General features: G+C 35.9%; 1 protein-coding gene across 1 annotated transcript in view; it reads right to left on the reverse strand.

The window, feature by feature from the left end:
* Positions 1–145: 145 nt before the first annotated feature.
* Positions 146–21,932, reverse strand: part of LOC137921652 (adenylate cyclase type 10-like) — a 30,519-nt gene continuing 8,732 nt past the window's right edge. The window contains exons 9-34 of the mRNA XM_068764456.1: positions 21,737–21,887; positions 20,640–20,741; positions 20,325–20,419; positions 20,102–20,252; positions 19,714–19,852; positions 18,832–18,961; positions 17,083–17,308; positions 16,440–16,572; positions 15,390–15,530; positions 14,123–14,269; positions 10,690–10,793; positions 10,444–10,551; positions 8,922–9,047; positions 8,406–8,454; positions 8,158–8,316; positions 7,402–7,514; positions 6,550–6,725; positions 5,780–5,936; positions 4,705–4,839; positions 4,509–4,630; positions 3,653–3,852; positions 2,502–2,667; positions 2,265–2,412; positions 2,053–2,159; positions 1,798–1,936; positions 146–343 (exon numbers count right to left, since the gene is read on the reverse strand). Of these exons, the coding sequence (XP_068620557.1) occupies positions 191–343; positions 1,798–1,936; positions 2,053–2,159; positions 2,265–2,412; positions 2,502–2,667; positions 3,653–3,852; positions 4,509–4,630; positions 4,705–4,839; positions 5,780–5,936; positions 6,550–6,725; positions 7,402–7,514; positions 8,158–8,316; positions 8,406–8,454; positions 8,922–9,047; positions 10,444–10,551; positions 10,690–10,793; positions 14,123–14,269; positions 15,390–15,530; positions 16,440–16,572; positions 17,083–17,308; positions 18,832–18,961; positions 19,714–19,852; positions 20,102–20,252; positions 20,325–20,419; positions 20,640–20,741; positions 21,737–21,887 (3,577 nt within the window). The 3' untranslated portion in view covers positions 146–190. The remainder of the gene's footprint in view (positions 344–1,797; positions 1,937–2,052; positions 2,160–2,264; positions 2,413–2,501; positions 2,668–3,652; positions 3,853–4,508; positions 4,631–4,704; positions 4,840–5,779; positions 5,937–6,549; positions 6,726–7,401; positions 7,515–8,157; positions 8,317–8,405; positions 8,455–8,921; positions 9,048–10,443; positions 10,552–10,689; positions 10,794–14,122; positions 14,270–15,389; positions 15,531–16,439; positions 16,573–17,082; positions 17,309–18,831; positions 18,962–19,713; positions 19,853–20,101; positions 20,253–20,324; positions 20,420–20,639; positions 20,742–21,736; positions 21,888–21,932) is intronic.

Here is a 21,932-nt window from a genome sequence, read left to right on the forward strand (position 1 = left end):
TTTTTTTGGTCACGCATCATAAGACAATTTTATTATTTTAATTTGAAATGTTATTTACATGATGTAGTGCTTAAGAAACGTTGTTATTTAAATACAAGGAAAAAAGAATAATAATAAAGATAACTATATTTTTATACATTTATTCTTAAAAGAATACATTTAAAATTTAAAAAAAAATAATGAAGTATATTTATTCTGGCCTATCTTTCGGTAAAGGTAGAGTGTACGGTATAATTTGCTCGCCTTTCGTGGTGCTCAATTCTCTATAATCCATTTGATGATCGACATCAATGTGCTCTGACCAATAATTTACCAGAGCTGGTTTCAAAACGCCATTCCAATACTGCAATGAAATATATATAGCTAACATTTTTACTGTTAAGCAATTTCAGAAATAAGTCTATTATATACGAGGGTGAATCAAAAAATTCTTGGAATCAATATTAAAAAATGCAAAGATTTAAATAATAATATTTTATTTTTCTACATAATCTCCCTCCAATGCAATGCATTTAGAATAACGCGTTACTAACTTCCTTATTCCTTGTGAAAAAAAAATATTTTCTTGACTCTCGAAAAAGTCCTCTACGGCAGCTATAACCGCGTCATTATCGTGAAATTTTGTTCCACGAATTTCCTCTTTTAATTTTGGAAATAAGTGAAAATCACTTGGGGCTAAGTCCGGAGAATATGGTGGGTGGTCAAGGAGATTGAAGCCAGCACAGCGGATTGCGTTGAGCGCAACTTCCGATCGATGAGCAGGAGCGTTATCTTGAAGGAACAACACGCCCAACGACAGTTTTCCATGACGTTTTTCTTTAATCGCTTCACGCACTTTCGGGATTAAATTTGCATAATAGGGTCCAGTAATCGTCTGGCCTTTTGGCATGTAATCAATAAAAAGGATTCCTTCACTATCCCAGAACACAGAGGCCATAACTTTGCCAGCGGTAGGAGCAACTCAAAATTTCTTAATGGATGGAGAGGATGGTCGTTTCCAAGACATGCTTTGTCTTTTAGTTTCAGGATCAAAATGGTGGACCCACGTTTCATCCATGGTGACAAGACGACGGCAAAAATTATCCGAATCACGCTGGAACATTTCGAGATTACGCTTGGAAATTTCCAAACGTCGCTTTTTGTTTTCGTCGGTTAACATTCGTGGCACCCATCTTGCAGACACTTTTTTGAACCCCAGTGAATCAATTAAAATGGATTGAACGCTACCAAAAGATATCTTTAGGATCTCAGCTATATGTTTTATAGTCATTCTTCTGTCTTCCAAAACCAGATTCTCAACCTTTTTGACATTCTCTTCTGTAACGGAGGTTGAAGGCCGCCCAGAACGCGGGTCATCTTTACAGCTTGATCTACCTCTTTTAAATTCAGCTACCCAGTACGCAACCGTAGAATAGGGTACAGCATCACCCCCTAATGTCTGCTGAATGTCCAAAAAAATTTCCTTCGTAAACTTTTTTTTTCAAACTGAGATATTTTATCACCGCACGTAACTCACTTTTATCCATAATTTTGACTTTTTAGCAACTTGTTGCACAAAAAAATTTATTACATGCGAACGAACTGACAAAAACAAGTGACAGTCTGCATAAATATAGTGTGATAGACACTCTTTAATTTGAATATCGAACTTGATCCAAAAAGGTTTTATATATATGCACTTCTAAGAACTTTTTGATTCACCCTCGTATATAAGATTGGTTGGACAGGATTATTGATTATAGCATTCAGTTTTGGTCTACTTTTATCTAAATACATGTACAGAGTTGGCATACTAACGTCTCGAGTGTGATTAATCCAAATAAGCAGTGTTGCATTTTGATGCTGAGTACACAGCTCTGTTGCTTTAGACAAATGTTTGAAACCTTGTGTCTTCCTATCTCTAATACAGTTATAGTAAGCTAATAGCAAATAGTATCTAGAAAAAAATTTAAAATATTTTAAAACATATATGTTATTGTTAATATTAACAACATAAAAAAACACATTTAATCAATAGTAACTACTTTAAAAAACCTTATAAATTTTACTAACCTTGGTTGATACATGCGAGCTTGTTTGCAAGCATCATTCAATTGTTGAAAGAGAGACTTAATAATTTTAACATACATTTGCATCTTACCAACATTTCGATTATCTACCTAAAATATTTAAAAAAATGTTAGGAAAGGGACAAATTACACATATCCTTATACAAAAATAAACACGTGCTTGAGCATGTATTAAATAAGTACTAATTTACATACCTCTTGGACCATACTTATCAAAAGTCCTTCAATCAATCTCACTAGAATCATCGCACAGAATTCATGTGTTTCAAATTTCATTGTCAATAATTGCTTAATTTTATCTTCCCACATTATAGATTTCTCCCATATACCCACTCGTATTGTCCTGTATAGTATAAAAAGAAAATATTTATATTTATATATATTTCTTTTCTTACTGCAATGAATCATTTTGTGTTATACAGATAAACATACACTAGCCACATGCAGACGAAAAAGTTCCAAGCAGCTTCAGAGGTCTTGGAGCGAAGTATAGCGTCTCCCTTCTTTAAATAGAATCTTTCGCACGTTTTATACGACTCCACGGAGTACCCCGTATCCAATAAAATCACCATTGCGTAATAATAATACCAAGTCTCAGCTAAAATATTTATTTTTAATGATATACTTTTATGTGCAAAAAAAATTAATTTTAACTAATATAAGTTTGTTTAATTACAAGTTTGTTTTAATTTTAAAGTGATACATAATCAATCAATTAATGGGTATTAAATAAATAATAAATTCCTTGTTATTTTATTTAATTTGATACAAAAACAAGAAGACAATCTGCATTTTTATTTAGAACAATACTCAATTTTTTTTATTCGGATTTGAATATTTAAAAATAGAAGTCATTAACATGAGCTTAAATTGCGTAAAATCAGTAATCTAAAATATTTTGCAGTGGGCGTCTGTCGGCCAACATGAAGTAAAATATATATTATTTATCGCCTTAAAAACATTTTGTTTCCACGGATTGGAGTTGTTAGGATGTAGAGTAGAGTGTAGGGCTCAATTTGAACCAGTTTAAACTCGAAAGATTCCCTCGGAAGCCTTTTGCTCGTATCTTCAATCAAATTTAATTGTAAGTGTACTCTTAGATTTTTCTAAACTTCGACTTGAGTTTTAACATGACTCGGGTCCTAACATTTCTGTTTAGAGATTGCAAGCGTTCATGAAATTTGTTTGAATTGGAAACGAGACTTCTCAGGGAACCAAAAGATAGATCGATATTAACGTTCAAGCAAGCCATAAGTTCAACGAAACTGTTAATACTGCAAAGGCTAATATCTCCCAGCACCAACAAAACAATTACATATTATACGTAACTGCTCTCTGCCGCGATTCTTTTCGAAATCAATGGGAGAGATCTACATTCAGCTTTTGACGCTCGAAGGCTATTGAAGGTTATATTTCCATTTTCACTAAATTAAGTATGTGCGTTTATTCTAAATATACCTACAAAACCAATTCATAAAAATATACATGTTAATTTATATTCATTAAAGAGTCCGTTTTCAAAACAGTGTGCTATATTTAAAAAAAAACTATTCGTTATCTTGAAAGTTAAAAATAAAACTTACAACTTAAATCATAGTGATCGGCCATATAAAAGAACTCTCGCATTATAGACGCCATGTCATGTATTCGTGTCTCCGATAAAAGCAATTTAAGTATCCACAATACGAGTACTTGTCTGGTTGTAAGTTCTGTGATGCTACTCATCATTCGCATCACTGACAGACCTAATTCAATGCTCTCTGACCTCCTGCCGCTTTCCACGCTAAAATATTGCGAAATAAGAAATTTGAGTAATAACAACTTAAAAACATATACCTTTAAAACTTGTATCAACTTTGTCTACTGTAGAATCATAAATTATATATGAGTATTTTTTTAAACCAAGAACTAAAAACAATGATAGAAATATTTTAACAAATCGTTATAATAAGCTCTTACAGTTATCTTAAAGACAGTTATTGATCTTTATGAACCCGCCATTGTTGTAAAGAGAAATGCTGTAATTTTGAACGCTTACACATACATATATATAAAACAGAGAGATTAGTTAAACGGGTAGAAGCTTTAAAGGGGTGAATGTATAGTTCATTTTTAGTAAAATAATATTAATAATACAATTACTATGATACACCATATTCAAAAACTTATGCTTTCAGAAATAATAACAATGATAAAATAGTACGAAAAGGATTACTATATACGTTAACTATCAGTCTTTGCAAACTTGGTACTGCCAGAAGCATTAACCTGGTGCATTCTCAAGAAAAAAAAATATTTACTGTAACATATTTCAGAATGATGACCATATGTAACCTACATATTGTATGGAAATAGGTGTTAAAGTTTTAAAACTATTTCCTGACTATATATATATTTTTTTTATTATTATGCAATTAGTTTTATTTGAGAAATACTAACTGGAAAAGAAATATATTAGTATAAACGTAACCCACAGCTTGAACTTCAGTTACGTCGACCTTGCCAAGTTTGCGATTGCACACATCCATTGCACGTTGTTCGAGCATCTCGCACTTAAAGAACTAGAACGAAAGTACGAATCGTTAATGTGATGAAAACAGTACATTATACTGCCAATACTGTGATAATTTCTTACATTACGTTCCTGTCCATACAACGCTATTAAATTACCGTAACAAATACAGAGTAAGCGGAAATTTGTATCCGTACGTAGAGCGTAATTCATCGCCCACTTTGCAGCTAACATGGCATTGGATTTTTCTTTACGATCCTGGAATTTAACAAAAAATTCTCTTTAATAAGAAGAATATTGTTCTCCCACGCCCAAGCTCTATGAACGCCGTTTAAACGCGCGTTAGAGGTTGGAATTTCCTAAAATCCGCTCTTATCTAACCTCTAACCGGCGAATGAAATAATGTTAAATGAAATTTCAAGAATGCCTCAAGCCCATATCATAGGTTCAAGGTTTCTTAACCCTTTATCCGTACCATTTAGCTTAACGAAACTTAGGTCTAAGATAAAAGCCACAATACGACCCAAAATGTAGACGTCTCTGAGATAGGCACGTATTTTTAGAAATATTGGCGTTTCTATTACTGTTCTTGTAACCCAATACTATATATATTTGATGTTTTTACTAGAGTCAGCAATCGGCTCGCGATGTTTACGTTTGGTCTGACCATCTTTTCACGAACCTGGCTCGTCATATTCATGTTAGGGCCAAAATTTTCATCACTTGTCAGACTCGTTAAAGCACGGCAAAGGACAATACATTTGCATCAACAAATACTCTTTGCATATTTTTTAAACTATACTACCGTAGGAATAGTTCCCGAGAGGCAAACATTTTATATATATATATTGTATAAAATGTTTTCATTATCTGCTAAGAAACAATGAAGGAAAATAACATTTACCATTTGAAATTAGTTTTCTTATATTTATTGTACCATAATCGAAATTAAAAGATAACCGGATCTTTTATTATATTAAATGGCTCAAATATTTATAAATTTTAATTACTATCTTCTATCGTTCCTTTCATGTACAACTGTAAATTTGAACTAGGTTCGCGTGGTTCATTTTAATGACAGCCAATACACTTCCAGCATTACAACACACAAATAAGCATTTATTCTATTGAACGTAAGTTATTATTTATATATTTATTATATAAAGAGATTAGTTTTCCAAGTATGTAAAATACTAACAACAAATAATTTGTGCAGACTTATCAGAGTCCAAGCTATACTCTCGTAGACCATTCCCGATAATCCGGCGTCTCTGGCTACGTAAAACTGTGGCGCGATGTAGAACGCCATCAATTGAGTAAATGACACGCACATATATCGAAAACGCATCGCGTGCCTGTTGACAAAAATATTAGATACTCGCTGTCCCGACAAACTCACTTTTCTAGCAGTAGAAATTATTGTATCAATCTGATGGAATTAAATAACGTATCATTTTTCAAAATTATCACTGTCAAAAATCAATAAATTAAACGTGAAATAAATAAATCATTTTTACAATCTGTGTAAATACAAATGTGCAGCATGTAAACAGTCAAGCGCGCGAAGTTTTAATATACTTTCTGAATTTTTAAGTTTCTACGCAAATTTCTAATTTTTTTCCTCAAGATCCTTCTACAAAATAAAATATCTGGAAACTTAAATGAATGAAATCAGTAGTAATTTTCATCAATAAATTTAACTACATAAAAAGTCTGACCAACAATCGAATATATAAAAAAAAATTATTGAAAAGGGTATAGAACGTTCTTTGGCAGTTGCAATTTAAAAAAATAATAATTTAAAAAGTGCTTTTGGTCTAATACCGAAATGTATTTTATTTTAATTTCTCAAAAAAGAACACAACTATTTAAACTTGAGATTTCTCTGCCCACATCTCTTTCAAAGGCCAACAACGATTGTCAAATTACAACAGGTATATAAAAAAATACACATATTCATAACGTTACTTTGACATTGGAAATGGATCTGAGAAAAGCTTCAACGCCTGTAACAACAATTTGGTTGCTTCATCCAGGTCACCTGATCCCAAGAGGCAATTTCCGCGTCGTGACAGGATTCGTCCCAAACGGAAGTCATTTATCCAACTAATATCGCAATTTGCTTTGGTACAAAACTTTTCACTCTGTGAACAAAATACTTCAGTAGAGCACTGACAACAGGAGATCTCTATCAAATCGTTATGCGTAAAATGTATTACAGTTCATCTCACAACCGGTAAATCTATACAATGGCCTAAACAGAGCCTGTCAAGAGAGGCTACTTGCCCAGTTGCTTCAGCGACTTGCTGCCTCCATTTCGCGTAAGTTTACTAAGGAAAACAGGGATCTTTCAACATTTACTCATTAAAAAATAATGTTTCTGTTGAAGCAGAAAGATAAGTAATAATGTACACATTAATTCTTCTGTTCATCGTTGTTTGAGCCTATATATATATATTACCCACTGTAATGCATTGGCGGAGGCCCAAAGGTATAAAATTGCATCCCGGAAATCGAACCCGCGACTATGATCGCAAGTCTCAGTCCTCTACCGTGGGGCTACCACACCTCATACTGTTATCAATTTTTACAATCCTATTCGTTAATTAAATATTATAAAAAGCAACGCTTCAATTTATTTTTTAACCATATATTTATGATTAACGTTATATACACGTTACAAACAGTGGTTTGTAAATGGAAATTATATAATTTAGTGTTTTAAGAGAGCTACCTACCAGGATTAGAACCCGTTACCAACGATTACTAGTCAAGATTCTATAGCCCAGCTTAATAAAACGATTTAATATGTGTTCTTACATTAATTAAAGTTTCCACATCGAACAATAGTCGAATTGCTTGTGGCATGTTCAAATTGATAACACTTAAATCCGTATATTCCAGGTAAGCTTCGAAAAGTTTTTCATATTCCTCTGAAATTATATTCAGTCTGAATAGCGTGTTAAGTACTATATCTAATGTACTATATCTAAAAAAAATGCAAATTTTATTTTTTTTATTACAAACATACAAATTAACAAAATTGTTTAACCATAGATCTATCATAAACTACATAAAGTTTTTTTCTGTAGGTCTAGAATCATTATCGATCATCCGTTTTAAATTAAAATGTTATTATTAGTATATAATCAGGATTAAGCTTTCTAAATAGTTAACTTAATAAAATATTACACTATAACGAACAATTTATTAGGTACTGTTATAAATATGTCTGGGTACAACAACGTAATATTTTATCATTATCAAAAAGCCCACTGCTGGTTATGCCTCCCCATATATTTTCAATAGAACTGATTGATAACAGTCTGTAATTATAATATACCATTATTTCTCTACAAATCCAACTAGAAGGTAAAACGGATTTTAAGTTTATGTTAGTCTCTCTACTCTTAAAACGTTTTAGGAAAAGTTTAATACATTTGGGTAGCAAATTGTGGGCAAATCGTTTTAATAAATCGCACTGAAATCGTGTATGAAATACCGCCATTGCACAAAAATCCATTTTGAAAACACCATAGTTAGTAAAATTACCTATATGATAGAAATCATTATTACCAGCACCAAAACAATGATCCAAAGCTTGTGAGTATGCCGAGAGAAGAATGGGCAAACATTCACAACTGCTGAAATCGTACGAGAAGAAGAGACGTGCATCACGATTCCTGCCGTATACTCCCGTCAATCGACGAATTCGCCTTGCACTGTCTGCTATTCCTAGATATTAAAATATTTAGTTATAGTCGAGCGGCTTAAGAATAACAAAGCTTATGTATAATTAAAAATGATTAAAAAAAACAAAGTACCTTCCGATTCCGTCAGTATGGTCGTATTAGTGTTCCTGCGTACATTAATCTGAAATTATTCTAAAGTTAATTTTATGAAAAAAGGATCAAAGTTAAAAATACAACAAAAACTTGGTCCTATTCTGGATGCCGCTGCTAACACTTAATACCTAAGGATATGCCGGTGGTCCTTTAGACCGGAATATTTTCAAGTACTTTACATGAAACATGTAGTGCTAACGAAATTTACTGTTGTACAATGAATATATGGCTTGTTGTTGTTGTTTTAAGTTAGCTTTTCTTTGCGACTTGTGAAATTATAGATTTGATGGACTAAGTTTCTAAATACGCTACACAATTGTACATAAAAAATATTAACAATTATATTAACCAACTCTTACTGCTGGAGCCATTTATTCACATAGGATAAGATAAAAAACAGCTTATTTTAAACTCCTGGTAAAACCCGCCGGCTATGATATATTGCAATAATTACAGCGAAACATGTCGCGTCCTCCGTCATAATTATTAAATTACCGTAAGCTCCAAAGAAGGTTCCGTAGACGAAGGTAGAAACAACTCTCCCGCAGTTTTAGTTTCGGCACTAAACCTGGCAATCTGTTCCCGGACACGTTTTAATTCCTCGCTTTCACGTATCAGTCCCTGAAATTAAATAAATATCGAAGTCCTGGTATACGCTGTAAACCAAATCACAGACCGATCTGGAAATTAAATATATAATATGTTATACTAACTTGTAACATTCTATTTATTTATTTGGAATACGACGAACTTTACTATGTCGTGGTTCACCTAATAGATAGTTAAGTCGCGAGAAATCGCTGGATGCGGGCATCGCAAGGTCAATTATCGCTTTGCTCCTTGGGGGAGTCTTATGCCTTGTAGTGAGTGTGGACTACTATCGGATGAAAAGAAAAAAAAATTAGTTATTCAATTTTCAAATAATATATAATAAATTTATTCAAATAGGCATTCAATTCAACAGTTAAATATATAACACGTTAACATTAGTTTCGTATAACATCCTAAATTTTTATAAAAAAAATTATTAAAGAGAAATTATATTAAACAGTTCTTTAAATAAAAAAACTTTAAAAACATGAGCAATTTATGTTGAATTTATTATAAGGGCTATTTTATAATTCAACAAACCGTGAAATTATAAAAAAAAATAGTTTTATATACATAACACTGACATGACTTAATATAAATATAGATAGCATAAAATTGACATAGGTGAAACGTATATTTCTATATATTTCTTTTAATGATGGTCCCCGCTATTGGGAGCCTGTCGTACTTGCCCTGTCTTAGGTCCACAGGGATAACAGTTACAGTAATAATGTATCCACTAAATTTTCATATTTCCATAGTCTTCTTCCTTCTATTTTAACGTCATCCATTCATTGCTCTTTTGTTCATTACAATTTCTTGCATTCCATTTCAATCTTTGTATTCCTTTCATACTTCACCTACACTCACGTCGCCTTCTCTCAACGAATAACTATAGGCAGTACATTTTGTATATTTGATTCACTTTTATTTTTTTGCTTTATTACATAATTTATACTATATAATTTCACAATTCATTCCTATATTTATATATCTAACCTACCCATATAATTTTTAAATTTGTTGGAAACACGTACTAAGCTATAAAACCTTCTAATGTAATAATATTGCCGCGCAATTTAAAGTAACTCACAAAATTATTATTATTTTTTCACAAAAATTATAGTAGATAAACTAATAATTTATTTTACACGCGGATAGAAGTGTTAGTAGTAATAAATGATTTTTGTCTATCTTGATAAAAATAGGTGTAATTAGTCATCATCATCATCATTTCAGCCGCAGGACTTGCCGGTCGGTGATATAAACTCCAGAACCTTGAGATCTCAGCAGCCATTTGCACGCTATATAGCCTGCTCGCTGCTGCACTTTCACTTACAAACTTGCTATCGCTTGCTTTCCTTTGTCTACGGAATTCTTCATTTCTGATTTGATCTCGTCACTATAAGACATTAATACAACTCACATCATTGCACCTTAGTCCTAAAAATTTCACGAAGCAACCACCGCCGCAGGTAATACATCTTCTGGTATATCGTTCTAAATACAGCAACGCCCTTGTATGCATCGTGCGCTGAAATATTAGAAAATATATGTTCTGTTTAGTGTTTTTGATTTAATCCATGAATACAAACCTATTCATAAAATTTATAGTAGGACATATTTACAATTGCTTAATTAAAAAAACATTATTTCCCATTTAAATGTTTACCTTTTGATTCTCGGTAAGTAATTCATAGGTTGTAGTTCGGAAAAGCATATGTTTGAATTTCATGTAACCGCAGAAAGCGTACACCGGTAGATCTTGGCAGTTTGCTGCGGAGAGATTACACATGTGATAAGTACTATATAAACATTTTTATAAAGTTGACAAAATAGAATCGTCTCAAATTCATAATAATATTAACGATAACAAATAAATACAATATATCTATTCATTTATTCATATTATTATTCAACTAGGACCATTTATTGTGAACGTGTTTTTTTAATTAGAATTTGATAGAGCTTCCCTCTAATGGCATGCCTCAACTCAATGCTACTAGGGTTTCATACGCGTCCTGATCTGAGAAGAGCCCACAATAAACTAAGACCGTTTTTTATGGTTACTTTACTGAATACAGTAGTTAGAGCAATGCATTTTGTAGATATATCATCATATTAAATTCCTAAAAAGCTCCTTCACAATTTTTTTTCTTTTAAGTAGTTTTTTAAATTTATTGCAAAATATGCATAATTATAAAACAATAAATACATCGGAACTCATCAGAAATGAGATGAACCCGCGGTACCCAAGGTCGCCGACGTAGCTCGAAGTCGCAAAAAATATCCTCAATACAGTAGTTTTTTTTTATTTTTTAAATCTACATACCACAGACATGAGCATAGTGGTTTTGTTTTATAAGAACAGTTAGTATTACCGTTTTTTTTCGCTCACGCTGCTGCATATTATTTTCTACCTCACTATTTAAAATTAAATTTAACTACCTAACAGAATTTCATTTTTTTTTTCGGTTGTGGAAATCTTCTGGTATACAAGATGCCCTGCCTCTGGGGGGAGGACAGGGGTATGTGGGATTCCTACCCACTAAACCCCCCCCCCCCCCCGGTGGTCGCCCTCTGCGCTAAACGGGGGACCGCGGTATCTCCCGGTCAGGGATCGCCACGCGGTCTTCCCTTGCGCCTTGCTATTTTTCGATAGCCCGTCCCGGGGTATGCGTGGATACGCTACCCCCCCAAACCCTCGTGGTACTATCACGATGGTTCGGGACCACGTCGGACCATCGTCCGCCTCAGAGTCGCCGAAGCTAATGGGAGTTTAGGGCCCCCACCCTAAACTCCCGCGACTCCGAAGGCCCCGTTTATGGTAGGGGAGCACCATTCATCGGAGGGCCGTCGCGAGGCACGTCTCTGCGCTGACGGCGTCGTCTCCGAGCGGGATCTGTCCTCTGCCGATCCCGTTCGGCTGCCTCCTTCTGGACCATGACGGTCTCACAAAAAGAGGCCACGGCCCTCCACGCCGATGACCCACTCAGCATCGCCGACACGATTGCTGGCAAGGAAAGGTCCTGTCCGATCTCGTCCGCCAGAATCCGCCGCTCCGACTGCCACGCCGGGCAGACCGCAAACGTGTGCGAGGCGGAATCCTGGGCGGCTCCTCCGCAGTGGAAGCAGTTCGCCGTCGCTTCGCGACCAATCCTACACAGGTAATCACCAAAGCAACCGTGCCCGGTGATCATCTGCGTAAGCCTGTAGGTGAGCCTTCCGTCTCGTCGCTGCATCCAGGCCTCGAAGACGGGCAGGATCGCTCCAACGACGCGTCTGCGCGCATAGCGCTCTTCCGAGAGCTTAGCGCGCCACGTCGCGAGCGCCCTGCGCCGTTCCTGCCGTCTGACCGCCTCGAGCACACGGTTCGGCTCGCCACCGCCGTCTCGGCGGAGGGTGCGGACTTGGTCGTAGACCCTCGCATCCGACTCCGCTAGAATGTCCAGGGGCGGAAAGCGTGCCAGGACTGTCGCCGCCTCGAACGATATCGTGCGATATCCGCGTACGATCCGTATGGCCATCCTCCGCTGGACGCTGTAGATCTTAGTTCTACAGCGTCGAATCGCCAGCCTTTTTGCCCACACGGGCGCCCCGTACAAGGCTACGGACCGTACGACCCCTGCATAGAGGCGGCGGACTTCCTCCGTGGGTCCCCCGAGATTAGGCAGCAGTCTATGCATGGCACCCGCTATCCTCTCAATCCGGGGGACGAGGCGATCGAAGTGCTCTTCAAAGCCCCAGCGACTGTCCAAAGTGAGGCCGAGGTACTTCATGTACCGCCCCACCGTGACATCGTGCCCACCGACGCGAACGCGCGAGTCGGAAGGTTCCCTCGTTCGAGGCAACCGGTGGAACCATAGCGCCTCGGTCTTGTTTGGCGCTATTTCCAACCCCAGCCCGCGTATTTTAGCGACGACGACTTCCGTCCCAAGCTCGGCGAGCTCCCTGGTCCTCTCGAAGTTGTCTCCGCTGGCGACTATCAGCGTGTCGTCGGCGTAACAAACGACGCTCACGCCGGAGGGGAGACTGACTTGCAGAACCGCATCGTACGCGAGGTTCCACAAGAGTGGTCCTAGGACTGACCCCTGCGGCACCCCGCGCTTGATCTCCCTCCGGTTACTCCTTCCGTTTTGGTCCATGTACACGATGTACCTGTCTTGCAAGTAATCGCCGATGACGCCTCGCAGGCAGGGAGGAACCTCATGCTGGATCAGTCCCTCCCTTATCGCATCCCAGGGCAGTGAGTTGAAAGCGTTGACGATGTCGAGGCTTATCACCAACGCTACACCACCCCGAGACACGGCCTGCTCCGACAAGGACCGAACGCGCATGATCGCGTCGACGGTCGAACGCCCCCGACGGAAGCCAAACTGGCTGTCGGCAAGATCGGGGCCGACGCGAGACAGATGCCCGCCGATACGGGCGGCAAGTATCCTTTCGAACAGCTTGCCGCACTCGTCCAGCAGGCATATGGGACGGTACGCAGAGGGAGATTCTACGGCCCTGCCTTCTTTCCTCAAGAGGACCAATCGTGCCTCCTTCCATCCTCACCCCTACTCCATATTACCACTTTCAGCTTTTACGCTAATATCTATACGGTGGTTACCTATTTTGCCACATCGATGAATCTTGCCATAATATCTTAAGGCTCATCCGTGTAATACACGCAAGAGTTCGTATGATATTATGAATGACAATGATTTTATAAAAGGTCAACTGGTTGCTATTATCAGGTGATTGTGAAACCACTAATTCAAGAACTACGACTATCAATTCAAACATTGTTTGCAATTATAACCCCCAGGCAGTTTAATGCAAAGGCAATTTCGTGCTTTGACCCCAGTAATAAAGTCATCTACTCTTCTAAAATTAAAAAAGTAGAATCAGCTATGTGCTAACTCGGGAGAGGCTTGTTCGTAACACAGTTCCCATGATCATCAATATTTCCGCCATAGAAAGTCCACTCACAAGTTTAGCGTCCAACTTATCCCAGACGACCTTAACTAGGTCGACGTAAGCATCTAGATGGAGGCTGCTGCATACTAATTAAATTATTAGTAACAAAATTATAACTACGGACTTAAAAGGTTTATGCTTACGAGGCGGTCTGGTTCCCAAACAGCCACAATACGGCGGCTTGCAGTCGTAAGGCATAGGTGCAGGATGTACCAGAACCAAAGAGCTGTCACGAGTGAAATCGCCGCCCTCACACTCGAGAACGCGTATAGAGAACAGCTTCGCTACAGCTTTAAAAATATATAGGTTTAAAAAAAATATATTTTTACTAAATTTCTTTACATATTAGTAAATTTTTAACGATAGTGATATCCTTAATCAAATCCATCAATCATATTCACACGTTTTACTTAGTTGTCCTATTCAAAAAACCTTCCATATATATAACATCTGTCTAAACCGACATAGGTCTAAATTTTCCCATAGAATGTGCAGAGCGTACAATGATCTCAAAGCTAAGTCGCCTGGTCTCGACATCTTTGGTACATCACTATGCAAGTTCCGGAAAGAAGAATTGACACATACACTAGATAAAGTCAAATAATGATTTTATTTTTGTTCAATTTTGTAATATGTGGTTTATATGTATACCAACCCGCGATCAAAAAGTAAGTTGAAAATGCTATTTAAAACCGACGATGGTCACGTCTAAAATATCGTAGATTTGTTGCTTGAAAATCATCGATTGACAATTATTAATTATCATTAGAAACCTCTCCGATAGTGTTGGAACATAATTTGGCTCAATCCAAACCATTTTGATGTTTTGTACCTCAATGCGTCAAGTCTCGATTGCTCGGTTTCATACTGCAATTTGATCATCGAGAGATTTTTGCCAAAACCCGACTCATATCACAGCAACTACCGTTTTCGCCTGATTAGGCTCCGTGCGACTTCTGACTCTTGAACGCCATACCGGAAAAGACTATTCCGACTGTTTCGGACACTGGAGAAAGCGTTGACAAAAGTGCGTTTTATCGGAGGGGGATTACTTTGAAGGAGATGAAATGGATTTGAAATAATAAATGAAGTATTTCCATTTTATACACGAATTCACCTTACTTTTTGATCATAATATTATATGCGTATTAAAATTAATCCTTAACCCAATAAAACCTAAGAATTTTAATTATACTATTTTAATGCATCCGCTTCTGGTGCGCTTTTGCAAATAAATAAATGAAATGTACGCGGTAATAGACTATTTACAAAACTTGCATATAGTTTGATTACTCTTATATTAAAATACAATTACCAGATTGATCACGCCTTTTAGTCCTATTTTAGGATAAAATCAGTGACATTAATTAAAAAGTACCAGTTAATATAATATTTTTCTGCGAAAGATACCTTGAGCAACCTTTCGTTGAGAGTCGCTTTGTAATAAATGTAACAGCATTCGTCTAGAGAACACTTCCCCGAGCACCGAACTGCACTTTAAAAGCATTTTCTCGAACGGTGTCAATGAATCATATGTCTTCAAAATTAATACTGAAAGATATCAAATATGACTAATGTGTATAAAAAGGGGAGTATATTTACCATATACCTTAATAAAAATATTAAGATAATTACATTATATTAGATTGTCGCTGTAAATAGGAGTAGGAACTCCTCTGGGAAGCGTTCAAAAAACTACGAAACATCACGTCTAATATCCCTCAGTGCCTAAAGACGAACCAATATGGGTTTTTTGTTTGGGGCAAGAATGTTACAATGCGAGTGTTAACAATTTTATCACTTTTTATTGTTCTCTTTCTCCATTACAAATTCTTTGTCCTTTTTACCTCACAACCGTTACAAAATCTTCTTTCACACGTCGCCTTCCTTTCCTCGTCTACTTTCCTAATTACATTGGTTCTTGTTTCACAGCATGTATTTATTTGTTGACCAATGTGGGTTACCAGTTTTGACTTACGGCGCTAAAATGTGATCTCCCACTTCGGGCCTCGTGGCAGCTGGCACAGTTGCTCAATAGACCATGAAGAAGGCTTTACTAGGATTTTATCTGCGAGATCTAATCAGGAATGAGATGATCCGTAGACGAATTAATGTACCCGACATAGCTCAGCGGATAAGTAAGAAGAAATAGTTGTGGAAATGACTGCATAGCGTGCAGAAGAGTTAACCGATAAGGTCTTGAGTTTCTGGAGTGGAGATCACGGCCAGGCAATCACAGTCCTACGCTGTCCTAACGTCTACGCACAAGTTAGTAAGGGTGTCTGAAGACACAGGATATATATAGATATTTATCATCAATAAGGTTATGTATCAGTCAGTAAGGTTAGCCAAACGTATTAGAAATCTATGGCGAAGGTCTATGCTGAGTAATTAAAGTCCTACGTCTAAAATAATTATGATAATTTTAATATGAATTTTATAATCTAAATTGTAAGTTACCGTCCATTTTAACATCATCTTTTACGTCATCAAATGTGTAAGATTCACTGAGCACCGCCATTTGTATTACGTCATCTTCTTGCATTCCTTCTTGCTTGGTAGCGAAATTTAAATTCAAGCTATAAATACTAGCCTGAAATAGATTGTTCAAAATATTAGCTTTCACATTTTTCAGTATTTCCGAAAAATATAAGATGGTACTTCAAAAAATTCGTAAATATGGCGACGGCATTACACGCTTCGAAGAACGTTGTAAAGTTATTGTTTGGAATAAATGCCAAGAATAATAATTAAAGTCAAAAGTTAGTGATCTGAATTATCATAAAAAATAATGTATATGTGCAACAATTATCATACGTGAAATTATAAATGTTTTTTAAATTTTTCAACCTTTTAGGTGCCACGTACCATATACGGAGGAGCGTAGCCTTTCTAAAATTCGTACACCCCTCTATGTAACCAAAAGATTAAACACGTGTCGAATCCACTTTCAAATTGCCTCCCTATGGGGCGTGGGATATTGGAAAACACTGCGCTAAATTGTGATAAATCGTAAGTTAATATTATCTGTAGCGCACAATTGTCCCTCGCCCGTTAATCTACGCATACTTTGTACGTACCTATTACATTAAATATTATTAACATGTTTATTAAAAATATATATATAGACCTGCGCTCCAAGAGATTCGTCATAGAGAGATAGATCATATTCAGTCCTCTGCAGCAAGGCTGTTGAAGGTATCACCGCTCCACATTCCCGAGCTTCGCTTCGTGTCACTGTTGTTATAGTGAGTTCTCCACGTTGCACTAGCGATATTACAAAGTTCTGGATCCATCCCGGTAGCCCATTACTCGCACTTTCAATTACTCTGTTGATTATGCATTTATTTACCATTTTGATACATTTATAGCGACACATTATGTGCGTCAAAGGTAAGAGGCCAGAAAAAAATTAAAACACTATGCCATAATCAATTCCACACTCAATGATATACATATTATATTACACATATTTAACCTCATTATCGGGTAAAATGAAGTCAGCTGTCATTAGAAATGCTGCTTTAGGTAAAAAATTTATGTAATAAAAATATATTTTTTTTAATTCTTTTTTCATTTGTGGTTATGGTTGTGTGTCGAACACTCCATATTATAATGTTAGAAATGGAGAGTGCTCTTCAATAGCGATTGTTCGACGTGGCTATTGGAAAACAACCTGTCCATAACTAACCGCTAGTTAACAGCACTAACGATGGATACGTCGCCTATAAAAAACGAACGAATGTGTTAGAGAAACAAAGTTTAATAAGCAGTTCCCATGATTTTCCGTTCTACTGACTGGTGGATATTACTCAAAAATATTACTTTATGTTCCCCTTAAAAATAGATGTACTGGCCACTCCCGTATCAATAGTTTTTAGTGTTTAATTATTATTCAGTATTCCTCGTTCGAAATTAAATTCGGAAGCCGACAGTGTAGTCTATATATAAATAGTCTCTGTAATATACACCATAAAGGCCACTGGCAACACAAAACTGTTTTTATTTTCCTCTCCTAGGAAGAAGAAAGAAATATACGAACGAATCGTTTCACACTGTCACAAAAAATGCGTATAGTTGTATCCCAATTGGGTAAAATAAATCATGTATGAAGGTTAAACCTTTACATTGCTTTTACAAATTTTACGTTGGAGCCGTAAAAAAGGCTCGAAAAAACGCCTTCAGCGTTCTGCCACAAATCCCGTGAAAATATAAATGCAACGAACAAACAGTATTTGTCTTAAAAATGTCGTATACTCTTACTTTTCACAGGGATAAAACGAAATTATTAATTGTATGTAATTACAAATCTATACAATCTATTTGTGATCCTGCTATATCTAATAATACTGATCGTACAAACGTAATTACGAATAACATTGCGGTTTTGAAACATGAGACTACAGTTTGCTAAGATTAAGTGAATCTTAGCAAACTGTAGTCTCATGGTCCCGGCGATACTTCCTTATTGCGGAATAACTGATATTCTATTTGTATATCTAATTATCTACATTAGTGCTAACGAAACCGATGTACCACCATGCCTTAGGAATGCGCGTAGCGAGACGAGGAGTTATCGGGAGCTGTTACTTCCGTCCGCTTACGACGCTTGCAGCGGCGACGCTGATGCTCTTTTAACCTCAGCCATCTCATGACGCTTTCCTAAGGTGCGGTACAGCGGTATCGGTAGCACTATATGAACACAAAACACAACAATATGAACACAAAAACAACTTTTATTTATTAACTAAAAGAGTGGATATGTATTGAATTTTTACAAAAGATTGATTTCTGCTATATTTGTATGTACGAGTGTAGTCTTCGTATCTATTACGTAAAAGTTAATAAATACTTCTCCAAGTCAGCCGGTATGGCCTGCACGTCGAGCATTTGACAAACAAGCGCTGCGTGGTACCAACGTCCTATACCAGAGACTTCCACCTTCACTATCATGTTGTTTTCCAAACAGGAATTGGCCACTGCTGTTGACAAAGAGAAATCGTCTTATTACATACACACATGAAAAAATATTCGAGAAGAAAGTTGAGAGAGTCTGTGGAGTTCTCTAGTGTTAATTTAGTTATTAATCCATCTTTCAACACATAATCAAAAGTGCAAATAAATGATTTCATGACACATTGTGGTATCTACATCTACAGTGTGTCCAGTCAGAGATGTTGGAGCCTTAAAAAAGGTTTACCAAGATAATCTTAATTTAGCAATATCTACTTACAGAGCTAACCTTGGGCTTACCCTACATAGACAAATTACCTGACCAGTTAGATTCAACAGTATTCAAGAGTGTTAGAAATGTTTTTAAGTATTTTGGCGTGTTTTCTTTCCTTTACTTAACTACTGGCATAAACATCTATGATTAGGAAACCTCTTCAAATTATTATAACAGCATCACTGTGAGATTTAGAGTAGTACATGATAAGATTTTATTTCTAGCATTATAAAAAACAATACATTTTATTGCATCAAAAATACTCTCCTTAATTTTTGGGATTTCTATTTTAATTTTTCTCAATTGTAATATTTTTTACCTTTACAGTGTAAGCACACGGTACATTAATTTAAAAAAAATGCCATGCGCCATTTTATTGTGATGAGAGAAAAAAAATTAAAGCGTGGTTTATCAAAGTCAATGCTATTAAAGGCTTTTATTCCTTTAAAAAATTAGGATTGCAAAGCGACGCGGAAAATTTTTAAATTTTTATTTTTTCTGTCATACCTGAAATATCACCAATGTTCTTTATAGAAAAAAGCATGAAGATTTTCTTGGTGTCTAGCAGCAATAATATCACTTGCCAAGATTCGTCGTCGGCGTATTGAGCTTCGACAACCGCAACTAGACGAAGGCTCGGTATGTTCTAGAAATCATTGAATAGCCTATGAAATAAAATTAAATAAACAATTGGGATGTTTTTTTTGCGTTGCTGTTTTTTTATTTTAAATATTATTGTCATTAATGTGCATAAATGTAAGATATAACGCGCTCTAAATATATATTTTTTAATATAATTCGTTACTTTTCAATATGTTGCAGATAAAATTATATGTACACTTTATAAATATTCATAAATATTTCAAATAGAAAGATTAATAATTGTGTTACATACTTTTATGAATAAATCCTTAATTATTCTTTTTATATCGAAGACCCCAAGAAAGTCACCGGAATATGAAAACTTTTCAGGCAACGGAAAACGGCAGTCGAATATCTTGTTTATGGCGAAAATTTCAATTGCTCGTAGAGACGTGACGTCCACGCTAGAACGTTACGAAGTACCCTTTATGTATAATATGAATTAAAAATAATGACGATAATATTTAGTGTTTTACCTTAGTCTTATTCGATTTTCTCGACTTTCTCTAGCGGGACGGGTATGACTCGAGAAAATTGTTGCAACAATTTTGCGCACCAAACTGAAGGGAGTCTGCAAATAAACATAAGCTTTTAAATAATGAACTAGTAATGTATCCAGTTCTCTCATCTACTCGACATCACAATATGTGCAATATTTCTTAAATATCAATTCAAATTATATTTTTCAGAATGTGGTAATTTTTTATTAATTTATAATATAACAAATAGGCTTACAGTGAAAATATAAGCTCAAGCACTCGTGAAATCAAAGCGCAAACTTTACTGTGTACCTTGTCATTTTCCTTTAAATAAATTCTGTCGACGAGAACGAACTTCGGTGTTATGTACAGACATTCTTCAAGTAACCTTGTCTTACCAACTTGCTCCGGGCCCTTTAATAAAACCAAAGGCAAAAACTTTCATGGCAAAATTAATTATGTTTACATTTTAACGACGAAGCTATAACAAACGTTAATGGACTTAGTTTTCTGTATTCACAACGTTTTTAATTAATTTACTTATTATTAAAATAAACTTATTTCTCATATTTTAACAACTTTACTAGATATTAATTGCACGTGGCTAGTATGTATAATACATAAACAAAAAATTTAATTCAAGTTAAAAATAGTACTTATGTTTAATATAGTCGTCATTTCAACTGCACAACGTCCACTGTTGGACCTTCCCCATAGGCTACCAATAGAATGGGCTGGAAGCGGGCTGCACCAAGCATCCTAGTGGGTGACCTTAAAAAGGTCATCTGTGTACCTTATTTGTGTTTCCACAATACATCTCATATTTATAAACGTGTTAATCCGGTACACACTCACAGATATATTTTACGTTAAAAATAATATACAGTAGTGTACAATAATATGATAATGACACAAGCGGAGGACTACAAAGTAGACAGACGTTCATTCAAAAACAATTTATGATGGTCTCATAGAATCAGGTACACTTAATTATTTTAAACAGGTCATCAACATCATTTCAGTCGTAGGGCGGCTACTGCTAGATATGGACCTCCCTCATAGATTTTCAAATGGACCTGTTTAAAGCGGCCTCTCTTCCATAATGGTTTTTGAACGTTGTAATGACAAATATTTATGATGGTCACAATGGAGTTTGACATGTCCAAACATGGATAAAATCTAATACTAATATTAAAGATTATAAAAAAAAGATTATTTGTCCAGAATGGATGAATGAACTTTGCTGCGCTTGCTTTAAACATAAGCCACTTCTTTTTTCATAGACTATATTAATTAAAAAAAGTTAACGTCCAATACATAATGGAAGCCTTACAATCTGAACCATTATAGCAGTGAGTTATTCAAAAACCTGTTAAAAATATAAAAATAAAAAAGTTTTATAATATTACTATAAAAGCCATCGCAAACTTATGATCCCGAAATCTGGTGAATTTATAGTTTTGTTGTTCCAGAGCATTGTGGAGGGTCATTTTATACTTTCGCAACTCTTCATTGCGACCTAGTAGCGGATATCGCCAACAACCGATGCGATCCGATCGACTGCAAGAAAAATTGTATTATATACAGGAGTGACGAGTTGTATGT

Source organism: Battus philenor, unplaced genomic scaffold (assembly GCF_028537555.1).
Source record: "Battus philenor isolate CCGP_79_NKW_IND1 unplaced genomic scaffold, ilBatPhil1.0.hap1 SCAF_19, whole genome shotgun sequence".
NCBI classification, from domain to species: Eukaryota; Metazoa; Arthropoda; class Insecta; order Lepidoptera; family Papilionidae; genus Battus; species Battus philenor.